General features: G+C 33.8%; 2 protein-coding genes across 2 annotated transcripts in view; both read right to left on the bottom strand.

Moving 5' to 3' along the window:
- Nucleotides 1-12,891, bottom strand: part of LOC146146355 (kelch-like protein 3) — a 30,861-nt gene extending 17,970 nt beyond the window's left edge. Inside the window, exon 1 of the mRNA XM_083390731.1 lies at nucleotides 12,758-12,891. Within this exon, the coding sequence (XP_083246857.1) occupies nucleotides 12,758-12,834 (77 nt within the window). The 5' untranslated portion in view covers nucleotides 12,835-12,891. The remainder of the gene's footprint in view (nucleotides 1-12,757) is intronic.
- Nucleotides 693-11,426, bottom strand: LOC146146356 (kelch-like protein 7). Its single transcript, XM_083389910.1, has 11 exons — nucleotides 9,782-11,426; nucleotides 8,940-9,090; nucleotides 8,511-8,728; nucleotides 8,149-8,295; nucleotides 7,641-7,743; nucleotides 7,022-7,113; nucleotides 5,689-5,869; nucleotides 4,747-4,890; nucleotides 3,948-4,103; nucleotides 1,960-2,089; nucleotides 693-1,123 (listed from the first exon to the last, which is right to left on the bottom strand). Exons 2-11 carry the CDS (start codon nucleotides 9,088-9,090, stop codon nucleotides 1,018-1,020), a joined length of 1,428 nt encoding a protein of 475 aa, XP_083246036.1. The 5' UTR covers nucleotides 9,782-11,426; the 3' UTR covers nucleotides 693-1,017.
- Nucleotides 12,892-14,421: the final 1,530 nt, after the last annotated feature.

Here is a 14,421-nt window from a genome sequence, read left to right as displayed (position 1 = left end):
TCCTGCACCGCAATGTCAAGCGCAAACCCCGATGTAACAAGTCGAACAAATTGAACGAAGAATGCAACGAAACTTTATTGTATAAAATGTCATCGATGAGTAACAAAAAATGTAAACGTCTAAAAGAAGAAAAATGTAAATATTTACAGAAGATTGTATCTAAAAGAAGAAAATGGGTGGGGCTCGCAAGTTGCATAAAAAAATAACAACTTGAAATAAAAACAAAAACAAGCTTGCTTCTGAACTTTAGCATAAATAACTTATTTCATCAACTCATTTCATCAAAAAAAGAAAAATACCAGAATAAAGTTGTACACATTATAGGCCAACGGTGGGCAAATGTATTCAATGGAAGAGCCATTTGCAGAAAATACAAGCACCAAAGAGCCTCAAAATTATTTCAATACCATAACGGTAAATAATGCAAGGCCAGCCGCAATAATAACAGAATTGTAATATAACAAAACGGTAATAATCAACACAATAATAATAACGGTAATAGCAAAATAACAAGCACAATATTCATTAATATCAGTCTTTTGTTAACTAACTCTTCGGACTCTGTGTCTCGTGTTACGTCATAAACGAAATCTGGCCTAAATAAAGAAAAAGAGAGAAACGTTTATAAACGCTACCCTCGGTAACCTTTACAATTTTTTTTGAAATTTTACGATTCAACTAGAAGACCACAAAAAGGATGCCGGAGTGCCGCAGTTTGCCCACCCCTGTTATAGGCTATAAAATTTTACAGGTTAAGTAAAAAAAAATCAGTTTGGTACAACATTTGAAATAAAACTTTGTTTAAAACGAGATAATAGGCAATATAGGTTTATACGTCCACAAAAGATATTATTGATTGCTAATTGATATTCACGTTTTTCACATCATTGGATGATTGGAAAAATAGAACAACCTTAATGTAGGCAACAGCTTGGTTTGTGAAGCAAATGGGCACTGGACAGTGGACGCAAAGAACTTTGTGGAATTAGGCAAACGCGATATTAGGTTCTGCGCCATTTAAACTGCAACAATACAACCGAAGGTGGCAAAATCATCAGTGTGGAAACAAACGGTCCACTTGTTTTCTTGCGGGTCGTAAACTTCCACCGATTTCTCGTCTTCTCTGTGACAAGATGTACAAAAACGATATAAACAATTTGTAGAACTTTGGCAAGCATTATTATTAGAAACAATCAGTTACATTCTTAACCGACGAATATTGTTTAGTCAAGTATTAATGCCAAAAACCATAGGTTAAATATATCTAGAAAACATAAACGCCAAGAAAAATGAGTTTAACATCGGGAAAATAGAATTGAAGTAAGCTCCAATCTGAGCCCAAATACAATTAAGAAGCCATTTAATTATTACTCTAACCTTACTTGTGCTTTTTATGACAACAACGGTAAAAGTGAATTCTTAAAGCAGTTTTTTGTTTGTTTTAATTGCAATTATATCTATGTATCCCGGGCGAATAGCAACAAAGCCATCATTTTGTTCGCTTTTTAAGAAAATTTATATAAAATGGTGGAAACGCAATAATAAATCACAAATAAAAACAACAATAAAAAAGTATTAATGGCAGGAACAATTGTTTAAATATATATAGAAAACATAAAATAGGAAGAAACATATATCCAATCGCGATTGCGACCAAATACAAATGAGAAACCATTTAATTATTACCAACGTTATCCCCGTATTTTATATTAATATTAGCAACTACTAAATTCTTGAAGCTTTAGTTTTTTTTGTTTTTTAGTTGTAATTATATCTGCGTCTCGGGCGAATAGCAACTTTACTCGCTAAATATAAAGCCATTGTTTTGTTATCTTATCAAACAAAATTTAAAATTATGGATAAGTAACAATAAATCCCACTTCAGTGTACCATTTTTATGAAATTAATACATATTTTTTATTCACGGTGGTTAAATTATATTTATTTCGGAATCCTCACCCGCAAATAACATGGAGCTTTCCTTGCAACACACAAGTTGCATGATAACACCGTCCAACATTGGTGGGTCGAACTTGAGTCCACGAGTTGCTTCTGGGGTCGTATCGTTCTACTGTGCTTAGGTTCCCACCTGGTTAAAAAGCACAATTGGTGAAGTATGGACAAACTTCTTCTTTTATTTCAACACTTGTTTTGTCGGTTTATTCTCAAAAAGCGATCGGGGAAACGACATAAAACAAAAAAAATGAAATAAAAAACTTTCTGGATCGCTCAACTTGAAAAATATATTTTTACAATGTATAGCTCAACCTACGATGGTCTCTGTTTGGCAGAGTATTGTTATGTTTGGTTTATTACTTATTTCGTCGGTTCGAAACTATTGCAGGGCTCGAAATGTATGGATGACTATACGTGTCGCTAACGGGAATAAATTTTAAATGACGCTTTTCAAAATACTCATACGACAAAAAAGTTAAAACGTATTGCCAAAAATTATTCTGCTAAAATTTCAAAGTTTTTACAAAAGCTTATGGTCATGAAAATGTTTATTTTTTCAGCTAATGGCAACGTCATCGGAAAAAAATATGTTGTTTATATGATATTTAATTGCATTTTACTCCTATAATTATGATCGTTGGACAAACAAACTATAACCTTAAATAATAAAACATAATATATGTTATCAACATGAATTAACTAAACTTCCTAACGGTAAAGCAAATTGAACCAAATGTTTTTAACCTGAAAATTACCTTTTCATCGATTTGAATGTTTGAGCATAGCACTGACGTTTAATATTCTAATATAATAAAATATCGTCTATCGCTATCGGAATATAACGTCAAGTATCGGACATCCCCAGTTCAAAGTACAAGTTGATCTGATGTGTCGTGATATCTACTTTATACACTGAACAGTTGTTAGCTGGGCACTTGAATGGCGCTGGAACTTAAGTTACGGAAAGCATTTATCGTAACCTGTATACATTCAACAATCGAAATCAAACTAAGAAGCTTCCAGATAAAGTTTAACTTGGGCGCAATTGTAACAAATGATTCCCTTTATTCGTTTGGTAAAACCGAATCTAACCAATGTACTTTCTGCAAAAAGGCCACGGAAACGGTATATCACCTGTTTTATTTGTGTCCTGTGACGTGTTTATTCTGGGAAAACGTGAGCTCGTGGTTAAGTATGAAACAACGAATATCGTGTTTTTTCATCCCGATCAATTATTCTTCGTAGCCGTGCAAAACATTTGTGAATTGTGTCCTTTTATGTGCAACGCCATTTATCAGTGTAAATATGCCGAAAGTGCCCCGACTATATGTTACGCTTTTTCGCGATGTTACCTTCTAAAAAAGAGGAAATATGGCGATGCACAAAAGTAGATGGTCGTTAGATGCATGAAAACTTTCCAATAATAATTTGTTTTCCTTGTGCTTTTTTCGCCATTTTATTTATCAATAATAAAACAAATAAAAATATCTGGACACTTGTAGCGCAATATTAAGTTTATCTTTACCTCTTGTGCGATTTGTTAATTGGGAAACGTTAAGGATTACCGAGAGGGGGTAAACAACCGCCATTACCTAGTGGCCCACGCATAACTTCGTAAATACTTAGTGTGTCGTTATTTTACAAGTGGACCAACAATGTTAAAAGCTCCAGGGCCCTTCCATATTCATATTGGGATACTTTTAATTGTGGTTTATGAACAATTTGCGTAAGTTTAGACTAACCGAATGATTTTAGCGACATTCGGTCAAAACATTCTAAGTATATTAATTAAGTTCTGTTCAAGATAACGTCGTGTCGTCGTCTCTATTTCGAGTAAACTGTAAGTTAAACAAAAACTTTTCTTCTGTTTTACAAATTTCCTTGACAAATTTTAGACACAAATGATTAAAAGCAGTTAGTTTTGCGCTTGTTTTGCCTAAATAAATATTTAAGAGCCTATTGATTGTAAAGAATGTAAACAATACAATTACCGCAAGTTGCGTAAATGTTTCCTTGAAATGCAGCAACTGATAAACCATCTCTAGCTTCATTCATGTGTTGAATTGCTGACCACCGATTATCTGAGAACTTCTCACATGAGTTGAGGCTTGATGAGTCGTTATGTCCACCAATAACATAAAGTGAACCTGACAAAACAACCAACAAAAACTCAACACAAAACTCTAATATTAATAAAGCTTTACTTGTTATGGGCAAATTTTGGCTTTTTTATCAAATGCCCCAACATAGCAAAATGTTCCAGTTTCGAAAAATACGCAACGACCTCAAATAGATTAGAGTAGCCAGGACGGGCAAAAAGTGAAGCCCTATACCAGACAAGTCATATTGTAGGTTTGCATAACACAAAAATAAAATTAGGGATGGTTATAAATGACTTTGAAAAAGGTTTTAAATCATCCTATGGAGACAATAATCTTATTTTACACTGACAGATGTCACGTAAATAAACTCCCCTAGTAATCTATAACAGATTAACAATCCTTCTTAAGTAGGGTCCGCTTAGCAGTTTAAGGAAAACATTAAAAAAATGCTCAAAAGTTATCAAACGGTTAAGTTGAATAGTTCACCAAATATTCCAACCTCATCATCATAATATCGAGAGTATTAATCTGTTAAACCCAAGTTGACAAAAACATAATTGAGCTCCTATACGTGACCGCAACAAACACATACTTTTATGTTTACGTTACAATGCTTATACGATAGAAAGTTGGCAACACTCACAAACAGCTGATAGCGATGCGAGGTAAAGTCAACTTTCATCCTTACCTTCGAATTCGACCATTGCGTGGTCACTTCTCGGTTGCATCAAGTCAAGGCCCTTTCTCCAGGAATTGTTGTCGGGGTCGTAGATGATACAAGTTGATAGTTGCATGTAGTTGTTATCACGACCACCGGTGACGTAGATCAAACCTGGGTTGAAAGCAAAATATTTATATTTAAACGGAGCTCAAAACAGAAAACATACGCAACAACAACAAAAACAAGCTCATATATTATACTCGGACAATTGTTCATATTTCGTCATATTTCGATCGAAATGTTGACGTTTTTGAACAGAATACATTTTTTGATACGCGAAAATGAGCACCAAAAACTACACATTTGCCAAAATGACGGACGTTATAGAATAGTGTTCATTCATAAGATATCGAGTTGTAATTAAAAACTAGTTAGCCAAACTATCCGAGGTCAAAAGGACATAGTAGGGCACCATTCTGCATTCATTACGGCGCCGCGAGTGTAGATAAGTTTTTAAAGGGCGCCGCCAACAAAAAGTTTGGGAACCGCTGGTTTAAGTGGTTCATTTAAAATGAGTTTAAACTGTTTAAATAGGCACGAGCAGCATGTCCGGGTTCTGAGTTCAACTTCGAACCCATGGTTTACTTTCACGACGACGTGAAGTTAGACTTTCAAAAGGTTTCCGGTAAATTTCTAGAAATTCTATTTAAATCTTGGGGAAAACAATGTTCATATTAAGCTCGTTTACGCAACAGGTTGTACAAGTAAAATGTCTGCGGCGAAGCGATTTTTATAATTTTCGAAACTTGGAGTGTGCATTTTAATAGGGACTTTTGCGGAGACAGCCAAGAGTCGACTAAATAGTGAAACCAGTCTGTAACGTTTCCGTCAATTTTCAATGCCGAAGCGAACGTGCGTATGTTCAACATACGTTCACTTATTTTTTTAAATAAATAATATGTTTCTCACCATTTAAAACAGCACAAGCGGCATCATATCGACCTTCTGGCATATCGGCCAAAACTGTCCAAGTTCGATCAGTGAGGTCAAACATTTGGCAACTTTTCGTGTTTTTACCAAATCCTCCAAAGATGAAAACCTTGTTCATAAACTTCACAGCGGTCGCGTGATAAACTGGAAAGATCGGTTGCTGGAAATATACGAACATAAGTTGGGTAAAACACCACAGTTAGACCGTGCATTAAAACAAACACACAATCAAAAATATCATGTTAATCAAATTTCAAGGGCTATAACGAAAGCACTCAATAAGCTGAATAACACAAACTTTGTTAAAACAGGCTTAAATATTTTTGGATAACAAACAACTAGCGGCGACCAAAAGCTTAGTACTGAGATTTATGTTATTCATTTTTTTCGTGTTGTAGATGTTTAACCCAACACATTTGATTTTTTTTTTAATTCTCACAAACTTTCGGTACCTGCAACAATATAAAGCTACTATGTACTAAGAAAGCCTCGTGAGAAGTCTGGAAGGTATACGACTTTACTTTACCACAATACAGGTTGCTTTACAGGGGCTTGATTAACGCAATATACAACAACACACAAATATTGCTACATCTCGATATGCTGTTTGGTGGCGCCCTTATGCTATAAATGACACCAAAATAGAATCGCAGTTGAAAAATACTCAACATTTGTTTGTGCTTTTAAGTGAAAATGGTATTTACCACAAATTATTTGCCCACAATACGTGAAACTTGTGTAAAGAAACGACGCATGTCTGTTTGTGCTTGTAATTATAGCGTGTTCGCCTGGTAAAGTGTTAAATATTTCACCTAGATACTCATTTTCTTTCGTGGCCGTTCTGGCAAATCTAGCCGACATTCGACACTGCTAATCTCCATCGCAGTCGCTCTTGTGCTATATAGTGTCACGCTACTGTTGGATTAAACACTACAGTCAACAGATGCATGCCTTACTTGCGAGACGTGTTTGCGAACTATGCTGAATTATGTGAATGTACAATAAATCTATAAGCGACCTGACAGTATGCTCCTTAAATTACAATGGCAGTTTGTTTTAGTTTCGATTTAGTGGAGTCAGATAGCACGGTGGTCATGTCTCACCTGTTGAAATATACACTTGTTTAACGAATTACCATAAAGTTTTTTAACCGGTCAAAGTTTAATAAATCAATTATTAAGTGAAGTTTTTAAAAATATTTTTAGACTGCTTAGTTCACTTTGGTTGTTTGTTGTTTTAGTGGAAAGTGAACTTTGCATTTTTAATATTATACATGTTTACATATACACAGTAATTATACACCATTATTTACCGGCAATACTTCTTTTTGCTTAGTCACTACATCAATTAGAACACATTGTTTCCTTGATTCGCAACCTCCAACCATCAGAATCTTTGTTGATTCTGTTTGAGAGTAACACAATTCAAATTAAAAGTTAAAAAATGCTAAAATTAACAGACAGAGAGAGATTTGTAGCAGTAGGCTACACATCTAAATTAGAGAATAAACAAAAACAATATTTATAGTATTTTTAATATATTTCTTTAAATATGTAAAATATATAATTAAATATTTTTACTTTATGAAGTCAATATAAGCAACAAAACACCTTTTGAATTCTATATATTCAAATATGGACAATTTTAGATCTATTACTTTAAATGACTAAATTTCAAATGCATTACCGCTAAAATTGTGTCAATATTTTGTTTCAGAATTAATTAATTATTCCAGTAGCTTTCACATTTACCTTCTTTAATAGCGACTAAAAAACGAAAAATTAATGAATCAGATTAACCAACCTAAAGCTATAAAAAATGCATATGTGCAAATACTGGTATATGCTACACATATATTGTTAGAAATCAGATATACACTTAAATATATTTTGATATACACTTAAAATAACTGCTGATAAACTATTAGTGACCTTGAACTTGGGGTTGGTGACCTTGGGGTTTGGGTTTTGGGAGAAAATTTCTCATCGCGTCCATCACAGAATGACAACAAGCAAAATTCTCTCGGACAAGAATCTTAAAAGCAAATAACAACATAGTTGTAGGTTAACAATTATTTATACCAAAATAATTCAGCTTTAAAGATGTATGCTAGTTTATATGGCAAAATCAATGAATTAATTTGAGGCAAAAACTTAGTACTGGTGAATAAGTAGTCAGAACCAGATTAATAAAACATGATCGAATGTGAAATTTGTTTAGAGAAAAAAATGCCATCTTTAATTTGTTTTCATTTTAGCATTTGTTTAGCAAGGTAAAAGAAATACACAACATAAAAGACACAAAAAACGACTGCATCGTATATTAGTAAACAAATTGAAATTGAAAAATGTAGAAAACGAATAGAATATTTTTAAGTTTCTGCAGCAGTAATTTTATGCAAACCTAGTGAGTTAAGGCAATTGAAATAACTAAACTAACCTCGTCAATAACAGTGGTCTGCAAGAATTCACCAGAAAGAGTTGAAAGGTCAAGTTGAGAGAAGAGGTTCACAAAATGTTCCCTACGACTGGAAAGTTTGAAGTGAACCCACTGAATGATTCCAGTGAAAACAGACTCTCCTTGTTTCTAAATGTTAAGAAAAAAACACAAACTGTGAAAAAATTAAAAATGCTTATGCAATGTTGTCTAGGTATACATATCTGTTAAACACAAACTGGAATTTAGAATAAATAGACAATCTGTAAAAAATGCACAACAATCCCAAGTCAATACCCGTGTTTAAATCTTATCTTTATCATTTCCAGCATAAATTTTTAAAGCAAAACATCATACTAAGTTACCTTGGCATTTTCATGATTGATTATTGCAGACATAGAGTCAAAATCCAGTTGTTTAAAGTCATCTTGTTGCACAACAGCTTCAAAGTTGTCATGTATCACTTGTTTTGCCCTTTTCTCGATTTTAGGGAGATTGTATCGCTGAGCATGAGCCAGGATTTCCAAGCAATTATCGACACCCACCATTTGCAAGATGTACTTGGCACAGTTGGATTTAAGAACTATAAAAACAAAAAGTGTGTTCAAAAATTTAAAATAAATAACTGAAATTCCCTATATTGGTATAAAACTTAAAAACAGAGACTATTGTTAATAATTATATAGTTGAAATTGTGGCATTACATGCTGGACTTAAAAATATTCTGTGAATTTAATTGTTTTATATAAGTAAAGAAAGAATAAATTAAAATAAATGATTATATATATAAATACATGTGATCTGTGTGTAGTCAGCATCTTCATGCAATTCCAATGCATTCTCATTTGTAATCTGCACATCATTAGTGTAAATACAATTTAAAAGTCTCTCCAGTTGTTGATCTTTCATTTTAATTTTGATCTCTGCAGCAAATTGTTCTTTCATCTGAACAGTAACATGTGGTCACAAAATGTGAATTCATATTATCTGGCTAACATTATTATTTAGTACAAGGGTGGTCCAAACCCAGGCCCGACATATTGCTCGTGGCCTGTGAAACATTGTTGAATTATTTTAATGTGTAGGTCTACTGTTAAATGTTTTATCAAAGAAAGCTTAATGACCAACAAACAGCAAGCAAACTGCAATTGTTTGGTTGCGATTACATTTTTCCGGTTGCACAATAAAATAAATCAGTTTCTGATCGCTCACCAAATTAGGATCCAGGGGGTGGCAAGAACGACTAACTTTGGTATTTGTTATATCGTTTTAAGAAAGGCCGCAGTGCGTCATAAATGAAACTTTCTGAAATAGCTGTTTTACGAACTTATAAGTTATATTTGTGTTTGGTTTTCAGTCTTTTTATTATGAACATTACATGAAAAGTACACCCTATATAAATTACTTTTTTTCCCACTTTAAAGTAAAAATCGATATAATATATCGCGCTGTTAGAAAGTATTGTTTTACAGGTTTTCACTGTGACTTTAGGCTAACGCCCTGACCCTTTCCAAGGTGCAATTTCAGCCAGGTTGATCTGGTCCTTTTTGCGCGAAACGATATCTTCTTTGTAGTTTGGCGATTGTTTAGTATGCGACATCTCTCTTAAAATTTTAGTAAGGAACACAATACTCACGGTTTTTCACGATTATTCTACGCTTTTCATTCCATGCCCCCACCAAACGAAAGTCGTCGATCCGCTTCTGACATGCATGTAGCCTACTTTATGTGGCCCGCGAAGAACACGCAAGAAATATTGTGGCACTCGATGTTGTCATTCTTGGACCAACCTGATTTAGTTAACGGGTGGCCAGCGACATCATTGTATGTGGCCCGAGGAGCATTATTAAATTATTGTAATGCATAGCATTCGAGGGTTTAATGAAATAAATGTAAGTGATAACAAAAAGCAAGCATGTTTTATTTGTTTCGTTACGATTACATGTTACGAGTTAGACTATTGAATAAAACAGTTTTCGATCGCTCATCAAATTCGGATCGAGGGGTTTGGCAAGACAGGCATGCTACCTTTTGTTATGATTTAGACCAGTGGTGTTAATCAGCTTTATATAATTGTCCAGTGCCTTGCATAACAAAAATCGTGCATAACTTTCCTGTGTTATCTAAACTCGATTTCATTTGCACAAAACCGCAAAAGCATAGCAGCAGGTTTCCGGAGCTTATGTGCATCACAACCATGAATTTTGAAAAAATGTAGTGAATTCATCTTTAAACATTTTTTGGCCGCCAAACAAAAATCCATATAATGCATGCCTGTAGCCAAGTGCAGTGCTCTTTAATTTGTGTGCATGGTACACCCTAGTGTGCACAGAAATATGCATGGGGCGCACCACTACAAAAAGGTATACAAAGGTGTATCACAAACTTTTAGGGAGCCATTAATGTTAGATTTTCCAGTAATTACCGATTTCTAAGAGACAATGGTGCTGTAATCATTGTAAACTAACTTTCTCTTGCATTCCGTATTTTTGTATAAAGTTTGAATGCTGTTTTATGACATGCAATAGTACTCGCAAGCAGCCTGCAGCCAAAATCAAACTCTCACCGACAGTGTGTAAAACTTCGGCAGCTCAGCTCGGTTTGATTGACATGATGATATTGATATGTATATGACTTATCATATCGCTTGTACCTCAGTTTACCTTTTAGGTGGACATCAACGTCACAACAAATTTAAGGGTTCACCAAACCAAAAAAAGGTTAAAGAGCACTGGCTTTGTGTATGTGGCCACAAACTATATTTAAAAAATATTATGGCCCGGAAAGCTGTCAACCTTGGACCACCCTGATTTAGTATATAAAATAACAAAGATAAAATTTTATGTATTACTAGAAAAGTAAAAAATGGAAAAAAATAGAAGGTAGCAAAATAATTAATCTGATATTGCTGAATGAAGTTATTGTGTTAACAAACAAGAATCAAATTGGTCCATCTTGAAAGTGTAAGAACTGAAAACATAGCTTTTACAACTAATTTCTTAAGATAGGAATTAATAAGCGCTTTAACAGACAATTATTTACATACTTTAAAAAATGTGAATATTACTTCCTTTATTAATTATAACTTACCGCAGTTGCAAACATTTTGCAAAAGAACTCTGACATAAGTCCAAGCACAACTCTATGAACTGGAAAACATTTGGTTTCCGCCTTGAGCCTTACATCACAAAATTTCTTTTCAAACTTGCGATCACTGAAAATAGAAATTCAAGAAGGCGATTTGAATAGGTTTTTGAAACGTTTACAATTACCAGAGGAGCAGATTTTGATTATTTCTGTTAGCAATTGTTTATATATAGAAATTCTTATTTAAGGCACCTAGCAAACAAGTGAAATGATTCTACATTTTTACACTTTAGCGAGCCCCTTATGATAGCCAAGACAGCCAAATGTTGACTTCTAAACAGAAAATGTTTTTAATCAATGGAATAGCTTTTCACAGAACATAAGCCGTTCTGTTTATTTGTACATTTGACTTAAATTGAGTCAAATCGCTGAAAAGTTAGTTTTTTGAAGTTTTTGGATAGATTGGACATTAAATTTAGATTATACACCAGGTTCAAAATAGATTTATTCATTAGTGGTTATTTTCACAACAGTTACAGTGATAAGTCATGCAGATTAGAAACCATAAACTAATAAAAAAACTAATACTGAACATTTCATCCAATATGTTTAGCTGGGTTATATTAGACTGCGAACATATTAGGTTTGCTCAAAGTGGAATACTGGAACAAAAAAACAAAGGTCAACATATTTGAACCCTAAACCTGCCTTCATTTCAGTCAAGAATGACAAAGTTGTTGCCGTAATGCATGTTTAAGTAGGAGGTTGTTACTGTGCTTTCTATAATATGCTTAAATAGCAAGTGGGTACAATTGCTTGCCTTTTTGTTAAACAGTTACGGTGCTTGAATATGTTCAGTGGGGGTTCTTCTGATTACAATATTTAGGACAAAAAAAGTGTTACAGTTTTGAGGGCAAAATCAATTACTATGTGATGTGCCACTATGTTTAATGCCAGGGATAGTGATTTTACATTATCATGTGCATTTCCACAGCTAAAAAACAATCCATGACAAAGTGTGAAATAAGGATTCAGCGAAGTATGATATGGGGTGATTTATGTTTTTATTGTCGTTATACATTTCAATGTCTGCAAAATGGCCCAGAACAAACATTGTTTGTTATTTTTTTAGTTAATGCAAACTTATTTTTTTTAAATTGTGAGAAAAATGCTAAACTGGAAAATTTAAATGAATAATATTTCTTGGAAAATTAAATCCAATAATGGAAGTTGAACTTGAATGTGTTTGAACAGGTTATTGCAAACCTGTAATCTAATTAAAATATTTTTCTGTATTTATTAAAATTTATAAACACTTGGTAAAAATATTCAAATCAGTAAACGAGTTGTTTCTTTCAAGTAATTTTCAACCTGCTAATGCATTTTGAAACTTGCACTAGTAAGCACAAACCTCAAAGATTACATTAGAATTTATTGCAAAAGTTGTGCACAGTACTTCAAAAATTAAAGTTTGGTAAACAGGCAAGCGGGGTAAAATGATCTTTCGAACAACTAACTGACTTACTGATTGAGCAGTTTCAATATATCAGGTTTTTCTGTGAAATCTTCTTGAAATGTTGTCAAGACATCTGCTGTTGCCATGTTCAAGTGTGGAAAACTTAACAGGACAGTAATACATTAGTAGTAATTTAATTATGGGCTAGTGTTGGCTGCAATACAATAAATTGTTGTAATTTTTTCTATTCATCAAATTTTAAAACGTTAAAAGTACGGTACAGCTTACAAGCAACTAAACGCTACGTAAAATGAACAAACATCAGCACTGGTCTAGAATCCTACCACATTTATTTTGACACTAATAAAACGAGTTGTCAAAGTTGAAATTGCAAGAAAGGCATAAATATGTAAGAATAATTATAATAAGAATACTTGACCCACCCAAACGCTAACTCGCACCCTAACCCAAACATTGTTAGCAAAATAAACCCTTGAACGAAATAAGAAATGTGGTAGTATTCTAGACCAACGCCCAAACATCATATGACGCAAACTGTTGGCTTTCTTGCTCGGCGAAACAAAAGTATTGTCAGTCACTCATTAACTTTGCAGTGACGAAATACAAACAAAGATGCGGCCATTTTGAAAGTTCCTCTTTGCAGTTTGGGGCGCTGGTCTAGAATCCTACCACAGTTCTAAAATCAACGCACAAAATTTGAGTTAGGTTGCGGGTTAGCGTTTGGGTGTGGGTGGGTCAAGTATTATTATATTCTTTATTTAATAATAATACTTGACCCCTCTTTACCCAAACGCTAACCAGCACCCTAACCCAAAAGGTGTTTCGTTGTGGTAGGATTCTCGACCAGCGCCCAGTTTGGTTCTGGGATAGAAAAGTTTAGAAAGCAAAATACTTTAACCGTATGTGTTTTTTTAACAACGTTTATCGAAAATTGCAGTTTAACGTTTTAACAATTTCTTATTGTTTGCATTTTTTGTTTATGTTGGCGGTAAATATGCAATTAACCGTGACGGTTGGAACCAACCATTCGTAACTAACAATTACATAGTTTAGATTTCTATTTTTAGTTGAAGTCTATGAAATACGTACTTTTGCGGAAGTTAGTTTTTCTTAAAATTTTTTCGCTTGATAAAAATTTATTTAAACAACATTTTGAGTGAAAGGTTTTACGTTGCAAAGTTTTTACGTCACCCCGAAGTTGATGTTGACAAGCAAACGTAACAATAGCATGACGCAACAATGGTTAAGGATTCAGCTTTGTTTTCATAATTGCGATGCTTGCAGCTCATTTATTCAATGTAGTTGTTAAATAAGCTGTATTGCTTAGTAACTAATTGTTGAGATTTGAGTTTAACGAAACTAAGATAATTTAGTTCCTGTGATAAACTGACCAAAAGTTGAAAGAATTCGCAAGGTAGTGGTTGTTGAGTATAAAATAAACTTTGTGCTTACCGAACAACTAGGTTCTCTAAAATAGTGCAGAATAAAATAACTATTTCACCAATACCGTCTAAAAAATTAACATTATTATTATTGACTCTGAAAAGGCAATTTCGTGACGGCTTATTCAAAGATAAATGTTAACGGCCATGAACGAGAACCCGAAATCGGCCACTGGGTGGGGCTGTGCTGTCTTCCGGCAATTCACGTCAATCATCCCAGGGTCGGTCCATTGTTGAAAATCATATAAAAGCGACAAGCAAAGTGGGAGT

The sequence above is a fragment of the Ascidiella aspersa genome, chromosome 5, assembly GCF_963924565.1.
Source record: "Ascidiella aspersa chromosome 5, kaAscAspe10.2, whole genome shotgun sequence".
Taxonomy (NCBI): domain Eukaryota; kingdom Metazoa; phylum Chordata; class Ascidiacea; order Phlebobranchia; family Ascidiidae; genus Ascidiella; species Ascidiella aspersa.
This window is presented reverse-complemented; position numbering and strand designations above follow the sequence as displayed.